At 45.6% G+C, this 24,790-nt stretch overlaps 1 protein-coding gene across 2 annotated transcripts in view; it reads left to right on the top strand.

Annotated features, from left to right (window-relative positions):
• The window catches only part of LOC124005921 (rho GTPase-activating protein 35-like), a 97,702-nt gene that overhangs the window by 66,413 nt on the left and 6,499 nt on the right, over positions 1-24,790 (top strand). For both annotated transcript variants that reach the window (XM_046315562.1, XM_046315561.1), the window contains exons 4-5: positions 16,460-16,537; positions 20,391-20,522. In XM_046315562.1, coding sequence (XP_046171518.1) covers positions 16,460-16,537; positions 20,391-20,522 — 210 coding nt within the window. The remainder of the gene's footprint in view (positions 1-16,459; positions 16,538-20,390; positions 20,523-24,790) is intronic.

Here is a 24,790-nt window from a genome sequence, read left to right on the forward strand (position 1 = left end):
CGCCCAGTGAGTTGTGTGTATTGAGATGATGAATGCGCGTTAGCATGCGTGGGCACGTCTCCTTGTTCTAGCGAGCTCCATAGCGACGTAAAGGGCAGCAGCCAGTGATGGCCTATGGAAAAATGGCTGCTTGTTGCCAGCGGCAATGAGACCCTGATACAAACCCCACATCTGGGCTGAGGATAAGTCTGACCCGTGTCGGTGATGCTTTGCCAACACGCCTCCGGAGCCAACTGCCACTCTCTTCTGTGTGTGTGTTTGTCATGATGAATGAGTGATGGGAAGAGAGCGAGAGCTGTTTACACATTCTCAGTTTAATGCTTATCGTTGGCATGTTTGTGTTTGGGACATCACTTGATGGTGGCTGATATACTGTAGGTGGAAAAAGACTGGGAGAGATGAGGGGAAGAAAATGTAATAAAAATATGTCATGATTATGAGATGGGATAGTCCTGTAGAAGCAGGAGATGGTCGCTCAAGACAGGATGTAGATGAGCTGTTCACAGGAAGTGCTAGTGTTTGGTTTGACCCCGGTCGCTGCAGAGGAAAGGAAACTGGTCCAGAGCTGCTCTCAGAACAAATAAGGTGATGGAAGTTGATCTCGACATCACGCTCTCTGACCTCTGCATTTCCACTACCATCCTCCCTCTGTCTATATCTCTCTCCCCCTTCCTCCCCTGTCCTTGTTACCTCACTCTGGCTCTGTATGGTAAGAGCGTGGCGGTAGCATACCAGAGTAGGGCAGTGGCGGTCATTACATTTTGTAAGCAGGTGATTGTCATGCCTACATCACAACAGTAAATCTATTTATTTTAGACAGGTCTAATGAAACATGATATAAAGGAAATGTAGTCTATTTCAGAAGAACAGGATAGCGTCCTCAGAGTTGTCCTTATGTTAGGCCCTGATCTGACTATGCCATATGGCTGTGGGCTACACTATCATTTCTGTGGCACTATTTTAAAGTAAGAATACAATTGAACATAGCTAAATAAAATAGAAAGGATATTTTTCCTAAACCATTTCCCGAGGGAGAGTGCTCCTAAGCGTGCTCCTAAGCATCTTACTCACATGGCTCTCATCACGTGATCAGGTCTTTCTCACAGGCTACAAGTGAAGACTGACACATCGGGGACGCAACTGCACGCGTCCTTATCCAGTTCTGAGGTGCATATTGAAGATATTGGAAGAACTGTCCACATTTACTTTTGTCAGCCACAAGATGAGGAGGCCTAACGATCAGCGAAAGCACTAGCTCATGTCAATCTATTATCCCACATAGTACAAAAGTTGACCTATTCTGTGTGAGAAATAAATATTCCAAACAGTCTCGGACAATTATGGGATGCAATAAAGCCCATCAAACTTCTTTATGCAATGTGGCTGGTGCAACAGATCAGAACATTTAGTTTCATGTTGATAAACTATTAGGCTATTTCTTCACATTATAAGCGCATCAATGCACACATGGTAGTAGGCTATAAGCGCAGCAATGCACACATGGTAGTAGGCTATAAGCGCAGCAATGCACACATGGTAGTAGGCTATAAGCGCAGCAATGCACACATGGTAGTAGGCTATAAGCGCAGCAATGCACACATGGTAGTAGGCTATAAGCACAACAATGCACACATGGTTGTAGGCTATAAGCACAACAATGCACACATGGTAGTAGGCTATAAGCACAACAATGCACACATGGTAGTAGGCTATAAGCGCATCAATGCACACATGGTAGTAGGCTATAAGCGCATCAATGCACACATGGTAGTAGGCTATAAGTGCATCAATGCACACATGGTAGTAGGCTATAAGCACAACAATGCACACATGGTAGTAGGCTATAAGCACAACAATGCACACATGGTAGTAGGCTATAAGCGCATCAATGCACACATGGTAGTAGGCTATAAGCGCATCAATGCACACATGGTAGTAGGCTATAAGCGCATCAATGCACACATGGTAGTAGGCTATAAGCGCATCAATGCACACATGGCAGTAGGCTATAAGCACAAATGTTCCATTTGCGGGAAAACACCATTATCAAAAGTGACCACAAATGTGATTATGCATGTAATGCTTTTATTATAAAGGTGCATTTTTATAATGAAAATGATCTTCCCCAAACTTGAAATGCACGTGCTGCTTATGTCTGCCAGTTAGTCTCTACACCTCTTAATGCTTAATGTCAAGACGTTATTTGGTCTCTTTCATTATGATACAAACCGTATCAAAATATATATGCCTATGGGCTAGGCTACATGAGGTGTGCGACTATTTTGAAAAGGCAGTTTCTTATGCTGACCACCATTCACATGTGATAATTATATGCTTCACAAGTGGTAATACACTGCTCAAAGAAATAAAGGGAACACTGAAACACAATGTAACTCCAAGTCAATCACACTTCTGTGAAGTCAAACTGTCCACTTAGGAAGCAACACTGATTGACAATAAATTTCACATGCTGTTGTGCAAATGGAATAGACAACAGGTGGAAATTATAGGCAATTAGCAAGACACCCCCAAAAAAGGAGTGGTTCTGCAGGTGGGGACCACAGAGCACTTCTCAGTTCCTATTCTTCCTGGCTGATGTTTTGGTCACTTTTGAATGCTGCCGGTGCTTTTACTCTAATGGTAGCATGAGACGGAGTCCACAACCCACACAAGTGGCTCAGGTATAGTGCAGCTCATCCAGGATGGGACATCAATGCGAGCTGTGGCAAGAAGGTTTGCTGTGTCTGTCAGCGTAGTGTCCAGAGCATGGAGGCGCTACCAGGAGACAGGCCAGTACATTAGGAGACGTGGAGGAGGCTGTAGGAGGGCAACAACCCAGCAGCAGGACCACTACCTCCACCTTTGTGCAAGGAGGAGCAGGAGGAGCACTGCCAGAGCCCTGCAAAAAGACCTCCAGCAGGCGACAAATGTGAATGTGTCTGCTCAAACGGTCAGAAACAGACTCCATGAGGGTGGTATGAGGGCCCGACGTCCACAGGTGGGGGCTGTGCTTACAGCCCAACACCGTGCAGGACGTTTGGCGTTTGCCAGAGAACACCAAGATCGGCAAATTCGCCACTGGCGCCCTGTGCTCTTCACAGATGGAAGCAGGTTCACACTGAGCATATGTGACAGACGTGACAGTCTGGAGACGCCGTGGAGAACGTTCTGCTGCCTGCAACATCCTCCAGCATGACCGGTCTGGCGGTGGGTCAGTCATGGTATGGGGTGGCATTTCTTTGGGGGGGCCGCACAGCCCTCCATGTGCTCGCCAGAGGTAGCCGGACTGCCATTAGGTACCGAGATGAGATCCTCAGACCCCATGTGAGACCATATGCTTGTGCGGTTGGCCCTGGGTTCCTCCTAATGCAAGACAATGCTAGACCTCATGTGGCTGGAGTGTGTCAGCAGTTCCTGCAAGAGGAAGGCATTGATGCTATGGACTGGCCCGCCCGTTCCCCAGACCTGAATCCAATTAAGCACATCTGGGACATCATGTCTCGCTCCATCCACCAACGCCACATTGCACCACAGACTGTCCAGGAGTTGGCGGATGCTTTAGTCCAGGTCTGGGAGGAGATCCCTCAGGAGACCATCCGCCACCTCATCAGGAGCATGCCCAGGCGTTGTAGGGAGGTCATACAGGCACGTGGAGGCCACACACACTACTGAGCCTCATTTTGACTTGTTTTAAGGACATTACATCAAAGTTGAATCAGCCTGTAGTGTGGTATTCCACTTTAATTTTGAGTGTGACTCCAAATCCAGACCTCCATGGGTTGATAAATTTGATTTCCATTGATAATTTTTGTGTGATTTTGTTGTCAGCACATTCAGCTATGTAAAGAAAAAAGGTTTTAATAAGAATATTTCATTCATTCAGATCTAGGATGTGTTATTTTAGTGTTCCCTTTATTTTTTTGAGCAGTGTATATGCTTCACAAGTGATGGGCTAATATTGCCACTCATCAGACTATTCTTGATTTAATCTTGTCTTTACGTATACGAAATAATATTTGTGAAATTTCGATTTAGAAGGGACCATTATCATGCACCTGTCTCAACAGGGGCAGTGGGAAAGAAATACATGTCATCTATGTACTTAAAAAGCAAATGGAGGATGCTTTTCCCTTGGTTCATTTTCATGCCAGCCAAGTAGGCTATACTCCTGTTGTAAAGATAAGCAATATGCTTAATCTTAGTGAAGTGTAAGTAAATATAGTAGGCCTAGCCTATAGAAATCTGATGGGATTAACCTTTTTTTAAGAGGCCACCCCTCTGTTTTCTCCCGCAATTGCATAGCCTATAGAAACGTTGCGCTCATGAAGTGTTTGATTAGATTTTCTAACACATTTGCATTGATGTCTAGCGTGATTAAAGGGACAATACAATGCTGAGTACCAGGCAGTTAGCAAGTTTGGCAGGCTACTAATTTTTGGCATGATTTAACTTCGAAGTGGTCCGCCTGTGAAAATCAGGATATCGCGTAGGAACACACGGTAGCTAATTCGCCTCTGTCGCAATGCGCCGTGTCTGTAGGAAATGGAGATATTATAGAAAGGAGGAGATGGGAATCCAATTCTGAAATGAATGGAGAAGCGGCTCACACGACTGACTGTCGACCCAACGCATTCACGTTGTCATGCTGCGTCACGCTGTTGCCAAAGTAATCGTCACGCGATCCGTTCCTAATGGGGTTGCCATCCCCTCAAAATGATCTCTGTGGGAAAGCAAGGTAAATGTTGTTCTCGCTCAGGGCAGAGACCCTGTTTTATAGCTCTGTGGCAAAGACGAACTGCAAGTTGAACTTGGTAAGTTGGACTCCCAAATTGATAGAGCAGTTTGCTTAGGCAATTTTACAGCTAATTAGCTACTTCACATGCTCATGTTGAGTTTGGTATTATTGTATGTAGCTATATTTTCTAGCTAGCCAGCCAGCCATTCCAGGGAGCGAGCGAACATGCAGTAGAAGTGTGGGTTTTTGTAGTAGACTTGAGCTGCATCAAATTTATCCAAAATGATATTCACATGTTTCTACCAACCTTGTTAGAACAACAAAATTAAACATTTGTTCACAAAAAATATATTGTTGTCACGTATTAGTGCTATTTACATTTACATTACATTTAAGTCATTTAGCAGACGCTCTTATCCAGAGCGACTTACAAATTGGTGCATTCACCTTATGACATCCAGTGGAACAACCACTTTACAATAGTGCATCTAAATATTTTAAGGGGGGGGGTGAGAAGGATTACTTTATCCTATCCTAGGTATTCCTTAAAGAGGTGGGGTTTCAGGTGTCTCCGGAAGGTGGTGATTGACTCCGCTGTCCTGGTGTCGTGAGGGAGTTTGTTCCACCATTGGGGAGCCAGAGCAGCGAACAGTTTTGACTGAGCTGAGCGGGAACTGTACTTCCTCAGTGGTAGGGAGGCGAGCAGGCCAGAGGTGGATGAACGCAGTGCCCTTATTTGGGTGTAGGGCCTGATCAGAGCCTGGAGGTACTGAGGTGCCGTTCCCCTCACAGCTCCGTAGGCAAGCACCATGGTCTTGTAGCGGATGCGAGCTTCAACTGGAAGCCAGTGGAGAGAGCGGAGGAGCGGGGTGACGTGAGAGAACTTGGGAAGGTTGAACACTAGACGGGCTGCGGCGTTCTGGATGAGTTGTAGGGGTTTAATGGCACAGGCAGGGAGCCCAGCCAACAGCGAGTTGCAGTAATCCAGACGGGAGATGACAAGTGCCTGGATTAGGACCTGCGCCGCTTCCTGTGTGAGGCAGGGTCGTACTCTGCGGATGTTGTAGAGCATGAACCTACAGGAACGGGCCACCGCCTTGATGTTAGTTGAGAACGACAGTTTGTTGTCCAGGATCACGCCAAGGTTCTTAGCGCTCTGGGAGGAGGACACAATGGAGTTGTCAACCGTGATGGCGAGATCATGGAACGGGCAGTCCTTCCCGGGAGGAAGAGCAGCTCCGTCTTGCCGAAGTTCAGCTTGAGGTGGTGATCCGTCATCCACACTGATATGTCTGCCAGACATGCAGAGATGCGATTCGCCACCTGGTCATCAGAAGGGGGAAAGGAGAAGATTAATTGTGTGTCGTCTGCATAGCAATGATAGGAGAGACCATGTGAGGTTATGACAGAGCCAAGTGACTTGGTGTATAGCGAGAATAGGAGAGGGCCTAGAACAGAGCCCTGGGGGACACCAGTGGTGAGAGCGCGTGGTGAGGAGACAGATTCTCGCCACGCCACCTGGTAGGAGCGACCTGTCAGGTAGGACGCAATCCAAGCGTGGGCCGCGCCGGAGATGCCCAACTCGGAGAGGGTGGAGAGGAGGATCTGATGGTTCACAGTATCGAAGGCAGCCGATAGGTCTAGAAGGATGAGAGCAGAGGAGAGAGAGTTAGCTTTAGCGGTGCGGAGCGCCTCCGTGATACAGAGAAGAGCAGTCTCAGTTGAATGACTAGTCTTGAAACCTGACTGATTTGGATCAAGAAGGTCATTCTGAGAGAGACAGCGGGAGAGCTGACCAAGGACGGCACGTTCAAGAGTTTTGGAGAGAAAAGAAAGAAGGGATACTGGTCTGTAGTTGTTGACATCGGAGGGATCGAGTGTAGGTTTTTTCAGAAGGGGTGCAACTCTCGCTCTCTTGAAGACGGAAGGGACGTAGCCAGCGGTCAGGGATAAGTTGATGAGCGAGGTGAGGTAAGGGAGAAGGTCTCCGGAAATGGTCTGGAGAAGAGAGGAGGGGATAGGGTCGAGCGGGCAGGTTGTTGGGCGGCCGGCCGTCACAAGACGCGAGATTTCATCTGGAGAGAGAGGGGAGAAAGAGGTCAGAGCACAGGGTAGGGCAGTGTGAGCAGAACCAGCGGTGTTGTTTGACTTAGCAAACGAGGATCGGATGTCGTCGATCTTCTTTTCAAAATGGTTGACGAAGTCATCTGCAGAGAGGGAGGAGGGGGGGGGGGGAGGAGGATTCAGGAGGGAGGAGAAGGTGGCAAAGAGCTTCCTAGGGTTAGAGGCAGATGCTTGGAATTTAGAGTGGTAGAAAGTGGCTTTAGCAGCAGAGACAGAGGAGGAAAATGTAGAGAGGAGGGAGTGAAAGGATGCCAGGTCCGCAGGGAGGCGAGTTTTCCTCCATTTCCGCTCGGCCTTCCGGAGCCCTGTTCTGTGAGCTCGCAATGAGTCGTCAAGCCACGGAGCGGGAGGGGAGGACCGAGCCGGCCTGGAAGATAGGGGACATAGAGAGTCAAAGGATGCAGAAAGGGAGGAGAGGAGGGTTGAGGAGGCAGAATCAGGAGATAGGTTGGAGAAGGTTTGAGCAGAGGGAAGAGATGATAGGATGGAAGAGGAGAGAGTAGCGGGGGAGAGAGAGCGAAGGTTGGGACGGCGCGATACCATCCGAGTAGGGGCAGTGTGGGAAGTGTTGGATGAGAGCGAGAGGGAAAAGGATACAAGGTAGTGGTCGGAGACTTGGAGGGAAGTTGCAATGAGGTTAGTGGAAGAACAGCATCTAGTAAAGATGAGGTCGAGCGTATTGCCTGCCTTGTGAGTAGGGGGGAAGGTGAGAGGGTGAGGTCAAAAGAGGAGAGGAGTGGAAAGAAGGAGGCAGAGAGGAATGAGTCAAAGGTAGACGTGGGGAGGTTAAAGTCGCCCAGAACTGTGAGAGGTGAGCCGTCCTCAGGAAAGGAGCTTATCAAGGCATCAAGCTCATTGATGAACTCTCCGAGGGGACCTGGAGGGCGATAAATGATAAGGATGTTAAGCTTGAAAGGGCTGGTAACTGTGACAGCATGAAATTCAAAGGAGGCGATAGACAGATGGGTAAGGGGAGAAAGAGAGAATGACCACATGGGAGAGATAAGGATCCCTATGCCACCACCCCGCTGACCAGAAGCTCTCGGGTGTGCGAGAACACGTGGGCGGACGAAGAGAGAGCAATAGGAGTAGCAGTGTTATCTGTGGTGATCCATGTTTCTGTCAGTGCCAAGAAGTCGAGGGACTGGAGGGAGGCATAGGCTGAGATGAACTCTGCCTTGTTGGCTGCAGATCGGCAGTTCCAGAGGCTACCGGAGACCTGGAACTCCACGTGGGTCGTGCGCGCTGGGACCACCAGATTAGGGTGGCAGCGGCCACGCGGTGTGGAGCGTTTGTATGGTCTGTGCAGAGAGGAGAGAACAGGGATAGACAGACACATAGTTGACAGGCTACAGAAGAGGCTACGCTAATGCAAGGAGATTGGAATGACAAGTGGACTACACGGTTTAACACTCTTAACAATAGCAATTTGTAGTTTTGGGTGGATTATCCCTTTAATGTTTTGTATACTCGGTGTATGTGTCGAATACGGCCCACAAAAAAGAAAATGAATCCGTAGCCTGCACTCGAATAGCAAATGGAGGTTACGTGTGGTTACGATTTTAATATCCCAGGCAGGCTACATCGGTTGTTTAGCAATAAATATAGCATCACGAAAGCTGGGATCCTCTTATAAGAACACATTTCACTAGGCGCTCTGTAGGCTATGGGCTCTCCAAATATGTTCCAGGGGTCCTAGGCCTATAAGTTACGTTTGAGTTATTTGGCCACTTTTGTGATACAAACCTTAACAAAACATATAGGCCTATGGGCTGGGCTAGCATGTTGCACGCAACTATGCTTTTTGAAAAAGTCACAAATAGGGCTTTCACTTTTTCTTGGTTTAGACTGCACGAGCTGGGCATCATTCACAAGTGATAATATTCTCACTCAACTGAATATTCTCACTTTTATCTTATCTTTACACAAACGAAATAAAGCTGGGACCGAGAGACGGTTTCTATCTCAAGGCCATCAGAATGTTAAATAGCCGGTACAAGCCGGCCTCCACCCAGTACCCTGCCCTGGACTTAGTCACTGTCACTAGCCGGCTACCACCCGGTTACTCAACCCTGCACCTTAGAGCCTGCTACCCTACAGTGGTTCTTCCTTTAAAAGTTGTGAGCTTGCACCGCGGGATTTAGAGGTACCCAGCGTCACGGCTTCATTGCTCCAGACCATCACAAGGGGGAGTTAGAGCACTCATTATGCATTTGGGTCCCAAGGTTTTTATATGACCAATCATATCGCGTGGTTCCAATGACACATTTTGGATCAAGCCACCCTTGCCATGTGGCGTTCTTCAACAAAGATGGCTGATAAAACATTGCGGTGGAACCAGATGTAAGTTGTTATAACGTCATAACGAGTCAAGGAAAACATGTACAATTGAGAGGAATATGTTACTTAATGAAGTTCATTTACGAAAATCGCTATTTAGCAAGTTATCTGACTAGCTAACATTAGCCAGCTATCTAGTGTTAGGATAATTAATTTGTAATTTGTGTTGTTTAATGTTTTCGGGATTCATGAGAACCATTTAGATGCACTATTGTAAAGTGGCTGTTCCACTGGATGTCATTAGGTGAATGCACCAATTTGTAAGTCGCTCTGGATAAGAGCGTCTGCTAAATGACATAAATGTAAATGTAACCAGCAAACCAGCCGGTTGTCTTGTGAAATAGTGGATGTAAAGAATCTAGCTAGCTAAAGCATTTACTGCGAATTGAATTTACAATTGTGTAAACTTGCCTTGTAATGCAGCTGAAGTAACATAGCTAGCTAACTGTTTACTTGCTTATTGTGTAGTGGAGGATAAAAATAACTGTATGCCTATGGATGTGTAGTTAGCTACAGTATGTAGCCAATCTCTATATGGACCCTGAAACGTTTGGTATGAATATTAGTTCAGAACTTCTCTATGAACCTCAGCTATCACAGTTGTATCAACTTCAAGTCTGAATGGCATTAATGAAGCCTATGGATAGAGTAGAATATAATAACTTTATTGTGCCAAGGATGCAAGTCCTATATACACATATGCTGTAGTTATTACCGCGCATTGTAGCCTGTACATTGTAGCCCACATTCGCACATTGTAGCCTGTACATTGAATATATTCATTGATCATGTACTCTTCCTTGGCAAATAAAGGTGCGAATGGCAAATTCGGGTATAAATTTCTGAGACATTATTTTTCAAACTCCATTATTTGAGTGATGCTGTGTCTGCATGTATGTATTACAATTATACACTTCAACAGTGTTAACCACGTCTGCGCCTGGGACATCAATGATTACACATTGTAACGATGCAATAGACTAGAAGCATGATTGATTTGTAATTTATATCTACAGAAAAAAAACTGCATATTTAACTCCCTACATCTGCATTAATCTGAGGACACGGGATAGTATTTCAATGGGATACTTAACTTCAACCAGTGGAGAATGTGAAACACTTTTATTGAAAGAAGTTCATTATCCAGGTGTTACGAATGCATTGTAATTATGATAATTGTAATATTATAAATACAAGTTCAATATGTACATCATTGCACATATGGTGTGCATTATAAGAGGAGGAAGAAAGACTAGAAGGGGAGAGCGGTGTAGCAGACAGAAAGGGAAAGAATGAAGAACGGTGTCAGACAGCGTATGATTCAGTGCTACACTAATATTCTCTCTGTTCATCAGTTGTGGTGTCTCCTAACCAGCCTTGGGCTCCCAGTTTGGCCGAGGGTTATCTTAAGAGCGGGTGAGGTGGCAATGACGGGACTGCCTTCCTCTTTCACATCAAAACATACCTGCAGACGAGAGAGCACGATTAAGCCTTTTTTATTTTTTATTCTTACACGGTCAGTCATCTTAAATCAGGAGGTGAAATGAAAAACTGACCTTGGATCATTAACTCTGGGACTCCTACATCTGTCTGTATTTCAATGTAAAGCATCTCTTTTATAATACTTCCTGTTGACCCGACCAAGTGACATCTCACCTATGATCATGCTGTGTCCTCTGTGTCAGCCAGTTCAGATGCGGGAGGGGTTCACCAAAACAGCTGATATAAGCTAGAGGATTTGGGGAGAGGGAGGAAGTGAAGAAGAGACCGTTATTGTGTGGTCTCACCTGATGTCCACACTAAGTGGCTACGGAGAACTTTATGCTGAAAAACAGACACTTGAGGACAAACAATAGAAACTGTATGTGACGCTGACACCTATCGGAGTGTACCTGAAACACTTCAATATAGAGGGCTATGTGTCTCACCGCTTGGTTATTGCAAGGCTAACCCCTAGGGAAATCAGGACTTGGCAGCAACAGATAGTGAAAATGGCTGTGTTTATGTGGTGTAAATCTGAAAATTAGCAGCTGACATCTAAAGGGTTTTTTAATTAACGCATGTGAGACCGGTTCCATGTACAACAAGACAGGCAGAGATGGAGAAAAAGAACACAGAACAGTTGAATTAGTTCTGGTTATGGACACTTTTGCCAGCAACAAAGCTTCCACTGCCTGTTCCTCAGAGAGTGAACATCTGGCAATGTATACATTTTCGGCCCCTTTGTCAACTCGCTCTCTGAAAGTAAAGAAAACAGATGATTTTTTTTATAGATATGAAAAACAATAACTGAGATATGACCATTCAATCTAAAGCAGCAGATGTCATTTCAGGATCCGTCAATACAGCCCAGTGCTGTTTACCTGAGATGCCATCTTCAATACAGCCCAGTGCTGTTTACCTGAGATGCCATCTTCAATACAGCCCAGTGCTGTTTACCTGAGATGCCATCTTCAATACAGCCCAGTGCTGTTTACCTGAGATGCCATCTTCAATACAGCCCAGTGCTGTTTGCCTGAGATGCCATCTTCAATACAGCCCAGTGCTGTTTGCCTGAGATGCCATCTTCAATACAGCCCAGTGCTGTTTACCTGAGATGCCATCTTCAATACAGCCCAGTGCTGTTTACCTGAGATGCCGTCTTCAATACAGCCCAGTGCTGTTTACCTGAGATGCCGTTTTCGTAGGTGTCCGCTTTGACTTAATTTGTGTCGGGGAAAAAAGCTGCTTTCAGAACAATTTCTTTTTGATTGAAAATGAAAAAGGTTTTCCTCTCGACAAAAGACACAAATGTACCTCCATTGCATATAACAATTTGCCCGTGAGTAACCACACCTTCATACAAACATGCTGCTGTATGCAGAATTCTTGACGCACAACCGAAGATGCTGCCATATCCTGCCAGCACGCCCACAGGCAAGCCACTCCGGAGCAGAATGATGATGTGTGGAAAAGGGAAAGGAATGAGATGGGAACAGCAATTTGGGGAGGAGGGCTAATAGCTGAACAACAGACTGACTATTCAACCTTTACTAAAGAATAGTCTAATAGCCAAGCTAGGTGTGAAAACCCCCCTTTATCACTGACCAGATTTGCCCAATGACCAAGGGGTGTTACAATGTAATAAAGTAATGACTTTTCAAATAACGTTGGCTGACAATTTGTTAGCTATCATTATGAACCACATAGCATATCATTACAGCAGTATGTGCCGGTATGTTAGCTAGCTGCCTAACGTTAGTAGTTATACATCAAACTTGCCAGTATATTAGCCTATAGGCTATCTAACTACCCAATGTTTTATTGACTTGATTATTCTCGTCATTCTTAGCTTAGCTAAATGGTATGGTCGTTGTGCTTTCTCAATGGACATTTGGGTGCTTTCGTAAATTCACTCTGGCTATCTGGCTACAATCGAACAAGTCAAAATTCACCCAAGGCTGAAAAACGGCTTAAATGGAATCGAACGTTCGCAGAGCCCGTTTTGACGACTGATGCTTAAAATTCCATTAAATGTATCCCTTTTTATTTTACCACTACAATCCTGTTCGTTAGACAAAACTGGAAAGAAACAACTTGTGTAAAAGTAAACATCCGTACCTCGATGGTGTCAACTGTGCTTATGTCTGCGTAATGAAAAAGTATGGGAAAAATAAACGTTTTGACTATTTCTGGTCTGGCGATCGATGACAAATGAGCACGCTGCCCAAACGTACATAATTACAAAGAGGAGATTATCCTGATTTTGAAATTATGCCCGTGTAACAGTTTTGCTTCCGTCCCGCTCCTCGCCCCTACCTGGGCCTGAACCAGGGACCCTCTGCACACATAGACAACAGCCACCCTCGAAGCATTGTTGCCCATCGCTCGACAAAAGCCACCGATTTGAAATGCTATTAGCATTGCTATTTTTGTTTTGTTGCGATGACTTCAAAACGACGGCCTTACCAGCTCTGCTAGGGCGAGTAAAATGGTTGTAAAAAAAGTTGTCTCATATGTGTCTGGAAGTAGCTAGCCAACATTAGCTTGGGTGATGACTGCCGTTAATGCCAGATCGCTCAAATCAACCTTTCTCCTTGGCCCGAACGTCCAGTTTGCACTCCGAGAGCGAAACCGCCCAAATTTACAAACTGACTATTTTCTCTGAATGGAAACACCATAATATGAATCAAATTAATTAAACCAAATTTCTTAATCAATCCCATGTACTATGTTATTACAAAAAAGGTTTTAAATTCTCTGGTAATGCCAATACGGAATATTATCAAATTGCTTCTCAAAGATGCCCTCTGGTGGTCAAATTAGCAATAACTTGCAGTAACAAGAAATTGCTGAGAACTAAATGACGTGCCACAGAATGCTGGGTGTGCCGCAGTATGACACACTTTTAGAGGAGGAACCACCACTGTATGTAGATAGACATACAGTGCATTCGGAAAGTATTCAGACCCATTGACTTTTTGCACATTTATGTTACATCCTTATTCTAAAATTAATTAATTAAAACTGTGCCACCAGAGACTGTCGCAGCCGGTCGTGACCGGGAGGCCCATGGGGAGGCGCACAATTGGCCTAGAGTCGTCCGGGTTAGGGAGGGTTTGGACAGCAGGCATACCCTTGTCTCATCGCGCACTAGCGACTCCTGTGGTGGGTCGGGCGCAGTGCACACTGACCAGGCAGCTAGGTGTACAGTGTTTCCTCCGACACATTGGTGCTGCTGGCTTCCGGGTTGGATGCGCGCTGTGTTAAGAAGCAGTGCGGCTTGGTTGGGTTGTGTTTCGGAAGACACATGGCTCTCGACCTTCGCTCTCCCGAGTCCGTGCACAAGTGGGCCAGCATCCCGGAGTCGCCTCTTCACTGTTGACATTGAGACTGGTGTTTTGCGGGTAGTATTTAATGAAGCTGCCAGTTGAGGACTTGTGAGGCGTCCGTTTCGCAAACTAGACCCTAATGTACTTGTCCTCTTGCTCAGTTGTGCACCGGGGCCTCCCACTCTTTCTATTCTGGTTAGTCAGTTTGCTCTGTTCTGTGAAGGGAGAAGTACACAGTGTTCTATGAGATCTTCAGTTTCTTGGCAATTTCTTGCACAGAATAATCTTAATTTCTCACAACTAGAATAGACTGAGTTTCAGAAGAAAGTTCTTTGTTTCGGGCCAATTTGAGCCTGTAATCGAACCCACAAATGCTGATGCTCCCAAAACTCAACTCGTCTAAAGAAGGGCAGTTTGATTGCTTCTTTAATCAGCACACCAGTTTTCAGCTGTGCTAACTTAATTGCAAAAAGGTTTTCTTATGACCAATTAGCCTTTTAAAATGATCAACTAGGATTAGCTAACACAATTTGCCACTGGAACACAGGAGTGATGGTTGCTAATAATTGGCCTGCCGTTTCCGTTTCCAGCTGGTCTTTTACAACGGTACACTGTATTTCTGATCAATTTGATGTTATTTTAAGGGACCACATTTTTTTGCTTTTTTTTTTCAAAAACAAGAACATTTCTAAGTGACGCCAAACTTTTGAAAGGTAGTGTACGTTTGTGTATATTTATACTCCGGACTCTGAGATTGCTCATCGTGACATTCCTTTATTTATTCCTTTTTAGATTTGTGTGCATTATTAGATATTTCTGCTCTGTTGGCGCTACGAACACAAGCATTTAGATACATCTGCTAAATATGGTGCACCTTTCCATTACCATGTACCTGTCGAAAGAGGGGCGAATGGAGGACACTTTTCCTGCCGTTCATGTTCATGCCAGCCAGATAGTCTACACCGATTTTTAAAGTGAAGCAATGTGCTTAATATTAGGAAAGTTTCTCAATAAATATAGCTTACAGAAAGCTGATGAGATCTTCTTTTTTAATAAAGGCGATCAAAACTCTTTTTTTTTCTCACACAATTGCCTAGCATAGTTTATAGAAATGTTGCGCAACATGGGTTTATAGGAACACTTATTTAATCCCGTGCCTCAACCGGCTATGAGTAGCTGTCTCTCGCTGAGCAACAGGTGATCCCATTCCACTCAAACTCTGAATGCCAGGGCTCTCGTGAAGTGTTTGATTTTATTTTCTATTGAATTTGCATTGATGTCGGAGTGATTAGAGGGACAATAGAGCGCTGAGTACCAGGCCATTAGCGACAGGCCATTAGCGAATGGCCGTTAGCAAGATTGGTAGGCTACTAATGACCATCAGCGGTTTTGGAGAAGCCTGGTTGCTATGACTCAGCGGTCACGTGCAATTTGACTGTGGTCATGACTCGTGAGTGGCGGTAATACGGTCACCATAACAGCCCTACGCCAGGGTCATATGGGTTTGATTCCTGCTGGGGCCACTAATGGGAAAGGGTTTGCACTTTGAATAAAAGCCTCTGCTAAATGGCATGTAATTATTATATAGTATATCTCTTCCTCTCCTTTTGCTATTCTCTTCTATTTCTCTCCCTCCATGTCCCCCTCCTCCCCTCTCCATCTCGCTTTCCATTCCCTGTTCCCCTGGAGTCTGGCTAGAAAAGCTTTTGTGGATAATTGATCGGCAGAAGGAGGGGATCGATGCTGCTCGTCTTGACTGCGAGACTCATTTCCTCCCGCCTCTCCCTGTCTCGGGATTTTGTCTTTGTCTCCCTCCCGCCTCCCTCTCTCTAGCGCTCTCACTCACCACCTTTCCACACCCTTGTCCTCTCCATGACTGTGGTAAAGGCATGGATTGCAGAGAGAGGAGAGGATGATAAGGAGAGAGGAGGAGAAAGAGCGAGATGATGGAACACATGGGACCAGAGTTCATTAAGTCATTTTTATGGATCTTGAACTCTAGTAGCCCCAGAAGGACAGAAAGCACCGGAACACTTTCTGCAAGCCTGCCCTGGTGCTTTATGAGTCTCATTGATGGCGCTTATGATCTGTCTCGGTGGGAGGCCACTAATAGACTCTCCAATGTGTGTGTTGTTTCATTACCACACAATCTCTGCATAGAACACGGCTTCTAACAGCACTCTATTGGAGCTGCTTATGCAGAGGATATATAGGGGTACTTATCTGTGTGTGTGTGTGTGTGTGTGTGTGTGTGTGTGTGTGTGTGTGTGTGTGTGTGTGTGTGTGTGTGTGTGTGTGTGTGTGTGTGTGTGTGTGTGTGTGTGTGTGTGTTCAGACTGTGAGTTGGATTGATGATAAAATGTCATGTTGAATGCATCAAGTGGATAAAGTGTACTGAATCCCTCCCTCTCTCTCTCTCTCTTGCTTCTCTCTCCGCTCTCTCTCTCAGGTATCACTACAGAAGGGATCTACAGGGTGAGTGGGAACAAGTCAGAGATGGAGAGCATGCAGAGGCAGTTTGACCAGGGTGAGTTACCAGACCCTCTCTTTTTGACCGTAGACATTCAACACACACCAACAATATGAATTGTCAACAATATGCCTTACACTCAGTGGCCAGTTTATTAGGTTCACGAAAAAGCTCCACTCCTACAGTCATGTGGCTGTGGGTTGCTATATAAAGCAGGCAGGCAGACAGGCATCGAGGCATTCAGTTACTGTTTGATTGAACATTAGCATGGGCAAAACAAGTGACCTAGGCAACTGAGTGTGGTGTGATCATCGGTGCCAGGCATGCCGTTTCCAGTATCTCAGAAACGGCCGGCCTCCTGGGCTTTTTTTTAACCGGTTAAGACTCTAGGGGCAGTATTTCATTTTTGGATAAAAAGACGTGCCCGTTTTTAGCGCAATATTTTGTCACGAAAAGATGCTCGACTATGCTTGGAATTGATAGTTTTGGAAAGAAGACACTCTGACGATTCCAGAACTGCAAAGATTTTCACTGTGGGTGCCTTAGAACAAAAGCTACAGGCAAAACCAAGATGTTTGAGCGACCAGGAAATCAACAGGATTTCTGATGGCACGTTTTCCATGATCGCCTTATATGGCTGTGAATGCGACAGGAATGAACGGACACTTCCTATCGTTTCCCCAAGGTGTCTGCAGCATTGTGACGTATTTGTAGGCATATCATTGGAAGATTGACCATAAGAGACTACATTTACCAGGGGTCCCGCACGGTGTCTGTGTGGAAATTGGTGCGCAAAAGTCAGGTACCAGTATTTTTCCATCCGAATCTGAGAACAATGCAGGCTTCCAGGAATGGCATTTCAATGAAGAGATATATGACAAAACACCTTGAGGATGGATTCAAACAACGTTTTCCATGTTTCAGTCGATATTATGGAGTTAATTTGGAAAAAAGTTTGACGTGTAGGTGACTGAATTTTCGGTTAGTTTCGGTAGCCAAATGCATAGTAACAAAACGGAACGTTGTGTCCTACACAAGCATCTTTCAGGAAAAACTGGACATCTGCTATGTAACTGAGAGTCTCCCCATTGAAACATCTGAAGTTCTTCAAAGGTAAATTATTTTATTTGATCCCTTTGCTGGTTTTTGTGAATATGCTGCGTGCTAAATGCTAAGCTAGCTATCACCACTCTTACACAAATTATTGATTTTCTCTGGTTCTAAAGCATATTTTGAAAATCTGAGACGACAGGATTGTTAAGAAAAGGATAAGCTTGAGGATAGGCATATTTATTTCATTTCATTTGCGATTTTTAGAAATCGCTAACGTTGCGTTATGGTAATGAGCTTGAGGCTATGATTACGCTACCGAATACGGTGTGGGTAGGACTAACAGGTTAACCGCGAGTGTCAATGGCAAGCTTTCCCAAACTGTCCTCGGGACCCCAAGGAGTGCACGTTTTAGTTTTAAACCCTAGCACTACACAGCTGATTCAAATAATCAACTAATCATCAAGCTTTGATAGTTGGAATCCGATGTGACGTGTAAGGGTAAAAAACCTGGCCGTGCACCCCTGCACGCTGGTCAAGGGTTCACTCAGAATGGGGTGACACACAGAGAACATCCAGTCAGTGACAGTCCTGTGGGTGAAAACACCTCGTAGATGAGAGGTCGAAGGAGAATGGCACGACTCGTGCAAATAACAGCGCAGCACAACCGTGGTGTGCAGAACGTCATTTGATAAAGCACAACTCATCGGTCCTTGTCATGGATGGACTATTGCAGCAGGCGACCACACCGGGTTCCACTCCTATCAGCTAAAAACGAGAACCGGCTGCGGTGGGCACGTGCTTACCAACACTGGACAATTGAGGAGTGGAAAAACATTGCCTGGTCAGACTGAGTGTAATTATTGTAGGGTCGTCAGACCCCGTGCCACCCGTGGCCAATGCCTATGTACACGTACTGACCTATGCACATACAGGCACACACACACACACTCACGAATACACACACACACACTCACGAATACACACACACACACTCACGAATACACACACACACACTCACGAATACACACACACACACTCACGAATACACACACACACACACACTCACGAATACACACACACACACTCACGAATACACACACACGTACACCTAGGCACAAACAGGCCATGGAGGTGCAGTGTTAGTGTGTTGTATCTGTCCAGAAGCCTGTTGTCCAATGGATTCACCTAATTAACCTGGGAGCATCTGTATCATGGATATGCAGGAAGGAGAGGCCTTCCTAACACCGTAGCGTGTGTGTGTGTACATGCATATGTGTGGTGTGGGCTGTTAATTTCCTCCCAGATTGGTTTGGTTAATGAAGCATGCTCGCTTGTGTGTGTGTGTGTGTGAAATCAGTGAGGCTGAATCCGCCTGAGGTAATCAGAAGCGAAGTCCTGTGTCCAGTCGAACAGGACCCTAGACCAAGGTGACAATACAATTACACGTGAAATTACGGCACCGGTAGACCATAGCACCCAATCAGCTATCACCTAGCCACCCTTTACAGCAAAGGTAACCCATGGCGATAGAACCACACACCCAGTTCAGATACAACAGCCGAGACCAGACTAGTTTTAGAACTTCTCATGTCCGCTGCTGGAGTTTCCAAGGTTCAACATGTCAAATCTTAGCTAAAGACTTGGGATGAGAGATTTGTTTAGCCAATTAGAGAGCAGTGCCCTGAAGTTCTGTGTTTAGCCAAGCAAACCGCTGGCTAGCTATTTTAATGCCGTTAGCAAGCCTAGCTTGCTGATATTTATCTGACAAGTCTGTGTGCCCTGTTTCTGGTGCATGTATTTTATGATACTTGTTCACTACAACACCATGCTTTAACAAGTGGCAACTTTGTATCAAAGTTGTTATCGAAGTCATTGTGAAGATTCACTGTTACCGTGGAAACAGTCTCAACTGCCCATCTCTTCTTCTTGATCTGAATGCCCTGTCTTTTGTCAGCTATTATTCCACACAAAATTCTAAAAAGGTCTAGTTTTGTCTCGTCTTATGTCGGCTGTTTTTATCTAAACCGGAGCACTGAGATCTGGAGCTCACTCTGAGGCCTGGTCTGAGAACAGGTCTGAATCAGAAGCACTAGGCATTACTGGGTGAGAACTGACTTGGGACCAGTGTCATCACTGAAGCTGCTCTGTTATGCACACAACAGGTCATATTTTCATCCTTCCTCGTTTATCCCCTCTCCCCCACCATTGCTATCTGTCTAACTCTTCCACAATCAATCCCCCTACTTTCTATTCCCCCCCCCCCAATCTCCCCGCCTCTCTTCCTCCACATTTGTCATAGATCGGAGAGAGTAATCAGAAGGGTTTTTAACTGTCTATATATTTGTATCCTTCTCTCCTTCACCCCTTCCTTCTCTCACACTCTTTTCTCTGTGTTTTGATCAACAAGCCCGTGTCAAGTGGGACAGGCGTCGCCTGTGATTACTCTTGGTTTATAGTTTTTAATCAGCAGTTGGGCTTCTGGTGCTGCTGACCTCATTCCCATTCTCTCCCATGTGGTCCCTTGTGCTGACCTGCCACACTGAACAAAAGAGACTCACCGAGGAGCTGGAGCCAATTGGGTGCAGTTCCTTCTAACGGGATAAGCAGTGATATACGGGACTAAGATATACGGAACTTTTATTGTGTGCTGGTGTTGTGGTTTGTTTAGTCAGGTATTTTAGTCCATCGCCAGGTGGGGTGATACTATAGCAGTGAAACGAACGAGTTTAAGGCGGGCCTTTTTGTGTGTGCGTTTCATATTGTTGTCTCTTGTAGATCATGTTCTAAATTAGGTGTCTCTTCCGTGTCTTATTCTCATGAACCTCTGTCTCTCCCTCGCTCTCTGTCTCTCTGCTAGACCATAACCTGGACCTGGTGGAGAAGGACTTCACTATCAACACGGTGGCCGGGGCCATGAAGGCCTTCTTCTCCGAGCTGCCAGAACCCCTGGTGCCCTACAGCCATCAGATCGAACTGGTGGAGGCCTTCAGTAAGACATGGGTCTGGGGAGAGGGGACAGAGGGGGCTGGGCTGGGGAGAGGTTTGGGGGAGTGCTGGGGCTGGGGAGAGGAGTTATTAGGGTTGTCCTTGCTCTATGAAGAAACCAGTGGTGGTCGGTGCTGTTTAAGATAAGGGAGGACACTTTTTCTTTTTTTTTAACATTTAATTTATGATCATGGCCTTTTTTCTATTACAGCATGTTGGACGACTGCCATTCATATTCCATTCACCCAGCTCAATGTAACATCATTAGGTTTAATCCACTACATGATAGTCAAATTCTCCCTATACCCATCATGAGGTTGCTACAACCTATGAATGAAAGTTTACAACTTAGGTGCACAGGTCAAGCGAAATGTGAGTAATCAAGGTGACAGACATTGACACGTTCAATACCGCCTTGCACTCTCTTGCCTGCATCTAGCTGATCTAGAGTGTAAACATTAGTCCAACAGTTGCAAACAAGAGTTTCTATTGGACATAAGCAAGTATGTTTATGCAAGTTTCGTTCCGTTTGCTTCCGTTTAAGATGGTTTTTTTTTTTACTGAATCGGCGGAATGAATACACCCCTGATCACACGCAAAAACAATTAACTTTCATAGCAGCCACATACAAACAGCATGATCCTTTTGATCATTGTATAATTCCTTCTCGCATCTACCTGCTATCCTCTTCTCACCATTTCCCTTCGCTTGTGGACTTCAGTGTACAACACATCAGTTTCCTGTGACCAGACAAAAAAACTTTGCAGGCCAAAACTTCACAGCCTACATTGTCACCATATTAACGCCATGGTCAACATAGCTACTAGAACTAACGCGTTAGTAAACCCGTTACAATCATGCAGTACAGTCAACAGCAAGCAGTTTATCAGTTACACCGGTGGGCCCTTGTTCCAATAAATGAATAAAACAAAAGCTTACCTTGACTTGGAAGTGTTCCAGTGTTGGATATCCAGCTAGCTAACAGCATCCCTCTCTGTTTGAGCCGGGTGTTTGAATAGGCTAAACTAGCTAGCTGCATTCACTAGCAAAGTAAGTGAAAGTGAAAAAAAGACAACTACAAAGCTCTTTTGCTTTTCATTTTTGAATAATTTAATTTAACTGTTCAACTATTGTTTTTCTGTCTCTGAGTCAACTACTCACTACATTTTATGCACTGCAGTGCTAGCTAGCTGTATCTTATGCTTTCAGTACCAGATTCATTCACTGATAATGTGATTGGGTGGTCAACATGTCAGTTCATGCTGCAAGAGCTCTGAATGGTTGTAGGACGTCCTCCGGAAGTTGTCATAATTACTGTAAATCTATGGAAGGGGGTGAGAAACATGAGCCTCCTAGGTTTCGTATTGAAGTCAATGCACCTCTTTTTTTTCCATTTTCGAATTAAATATACCTTCCTGCAACCCGCCTCACCCAATGTGGTACGGATCTGCTATTTTTTAGATCTTATAACTGGAATCTCCATCAGAAGCTAGCCAGCTAATTAGCTACTAGCTATTTAGTCATTGTTAGCCACTGCTAGTGGTCTTTACCTTTAGCTTCTCCACAAGCTGCTTTAGCCCGGAAAACACCTGCCAGTCAGCACAGAGCGATATCAGCCCTGAGCATATCGGACTTGTTTTTTCCCCCACTACATCACCGGAATCCTGCCACAAGCTCTGGACCATTACACCAGATCTTCGCAGCTAGTTAGCTGCTACCGAGTGGCTACCGAGTGGCTACTGTGGCTAACGCCCTTGTCCAAAAGCATGCACCAGTTAGCCTCGAGCTAGCCTCGAACGAGGCCCATCTCCCGTCTAGCAAACAAAGTACACCAATTACAATACCTCTCTTGCCAGTTGGCCTGGACCCTTTGTCAACACGGAGCCCCGCCGATCCATCACGACTGGTCTGACTGCACCTAGCTTAACTGGTGCCTCAGAGATGCAACCTCTCTCATCGTCACTCAATGCCTAGGTTTACCCCCATTGTACTCGCACCCTACCATTCCCTTGTCTGTACACTATGCCCTGAATCTATCCTACCACGTCCAGAAATCTGCACCCTTTAATCTCATTTCCCAAAGCACTATGCAACTATTTCTTATAGCCTTTAGCAATACCCTCATCCTACTCCTCCTCTGTTCCTCTGGTGATGTAGCGGTTAACCCAGGCCCTGTGTCCCCAGGCGCTCTCGTTTTTTTATTTCTGCAACCACAAAAGTCTTGGTTTCATGCATGTTAACATCTGAAGCCTCCTCCCTAAATTTGCTTTATTCACTGTTTCAGCACACTCCGCCAACCCTGATGTCCTAGCGGTGTCTGAATCCGGGTTTAGGAAGGCCACCAAAACTTCTGAAATTTCCATCCCCAATTACAACATTTTCTGTCAAGACAGAACTGCTAAAGGGGGCGGAATTGCAGTCTACTGTAGAGAGCCTGCAGAGTTCTGTCATACTATCCAGGTCTATGCCCAAACAGTTCGAGCTTCTACTTTTAAAGATCCATCTCTCCAGAAATAAGACCCTCACTGTTTCCACTTGTTATAGACCCCCCCCCCCTCAGCTCCCAGCTGTGCCCTGGACACCATATGTGAATTGATTGCCCCCCATCTATCGTCTAGGTGACCTAAATTGGGATATGCTTTACACCCCGGTCGTCCTACAATCTACGATGGATGCCCTCTATCTCACACAAATTATCAAGGAACCTACCAGGTACAACCCCAAATCCGTAAACACAGGCACCCTCATAGATATCATCCTGACCAACTTGCCCTCTAAATACACCTCTGCTGTTTTCAACCAGGATCTCAGCGATCACTGCGTAATGGGTCTGTAATGGATCCCTCATCACTGTCAAACGCTCCCTAAAACACTTCTGCGAGCAGGCCTTTCTAATCGACCTGGCCCGGGTATCCTGGAAGGATATTGATCTCATCAGTAGAGGATGCCTGGTTGTTCTTTTAAAGTACTTTCCTCACCTTCTTAAATAAGCATGCCCCTTTCAAAAAATGTTGAACTCAGAACAGATGTAGCCCTTGGTTCACTCCAGACTTGACTGCCCTTGACCAGCACAAAAAAAACCCTGTGGCGTACTGCACTAGCTTCGAATCGTCACCGCGATATGCAACTTTTCAGGGAAGTCAGGAACTAATACAAACAGTCAGTTAGGAGAGCAAAGGCTAGCTTTTTAAAACAGAAATTTGCATCCTGCAGCACTAATTCCAAAAGGTTTTGGGACACTGTAAAGTACATGGAGAATAAGAGTACCTCCTCCCAGCTGCCAATTGCACTGAGACTGGGAAACACGGTCACCACTGATAAATCCATGATAATTGAGAATTTCAATAAGCATTCCTCTACAGCTGGCCATGCTTTCCACCTGGCTACCCCAACATCGGCCAACAGCTCCACACCCCCTTCAGCAACTGGCCCAAGGACCCCCCCGCTTCTCCTTCACCCAAATCCAGACAGCTTCTGTTCTGCCGCCATTGTTGCAACCCCTATTACTAGTCTGTTCAACATCTTTCGTATCGTCTGAGATTCTGAGAAAGCGTTTGAGAAAGAGGCCGAGGTCATCCCCCTCTTCAAAGGGGGAGACATTCTAGACCCAAACTGTTAGACCTATATCCATCCTGCCCTACCTTTTCTAAAGTCTTCGAAAGCCAAGTGAACAAACAGACCACCGACCATTTGAAATCCCACTGCTATGCAATCTGGTTTCCGAGCTGGTCACAAGTGCACCTCAGCCACGCTCAAGGTCCAAAATTATATCATAACTGCCATTGATAAGACAGTACTGTGTAGCCGTCTTCATCGACCTGGCAAAGGCTTTAGACTCTTGTCAGTCACCGTATTGTTATCGGCATACTCAACAGCCCTGATATCTCTAATGACTGCCTCGTCTGGTTCACTAACTACTTCTCAGATAGAGTTCAGTGTGTCAAATCGGATGGCCTGTTGTCCGGACCTCTGGCAGTCTCTATGGGGGTGCCACAGGGTTCAATTCTCGGGCTGACACTCTTCTCTGTATACAGCAATGATGTCGCTCTTGCTGCTGGTGAGTCTCTGATCCACCTCTGCGCAGACGACACCATTCTGTATACCTCTGGCCCTTCTTTGGACACTGTATTAACATCCAAACGAGCTTCAACTCCATACTACACTCCTTCCCTGGCCTCCAACTGCTTTTAAATGCTAGTAAAACAAAATGCATGCTCTTCAACTGATTGCTGCCCTCACCCGCCCGTCCGACTAGCATCACTACTCTGGACG

This window comes from Oncorhynchus gorbuscha, linkage group LG19 (genome assembly GCF_021184085.1).
Source record: "Oncorhynchus gorbuscha isolate QuinsamMale2020 ecotype Even-year linkage group LG19, OgorEven_v1.0, whole genome shotgun sequence".
NCBI classification, from domain to species: domain Eukaryota; kingdom Metazoa; phylum Chordata; class Actinopteri; order Salmoniformes; family Salmonidae; genus Oncorhynchus; species Oncorhynchus gorbuscha.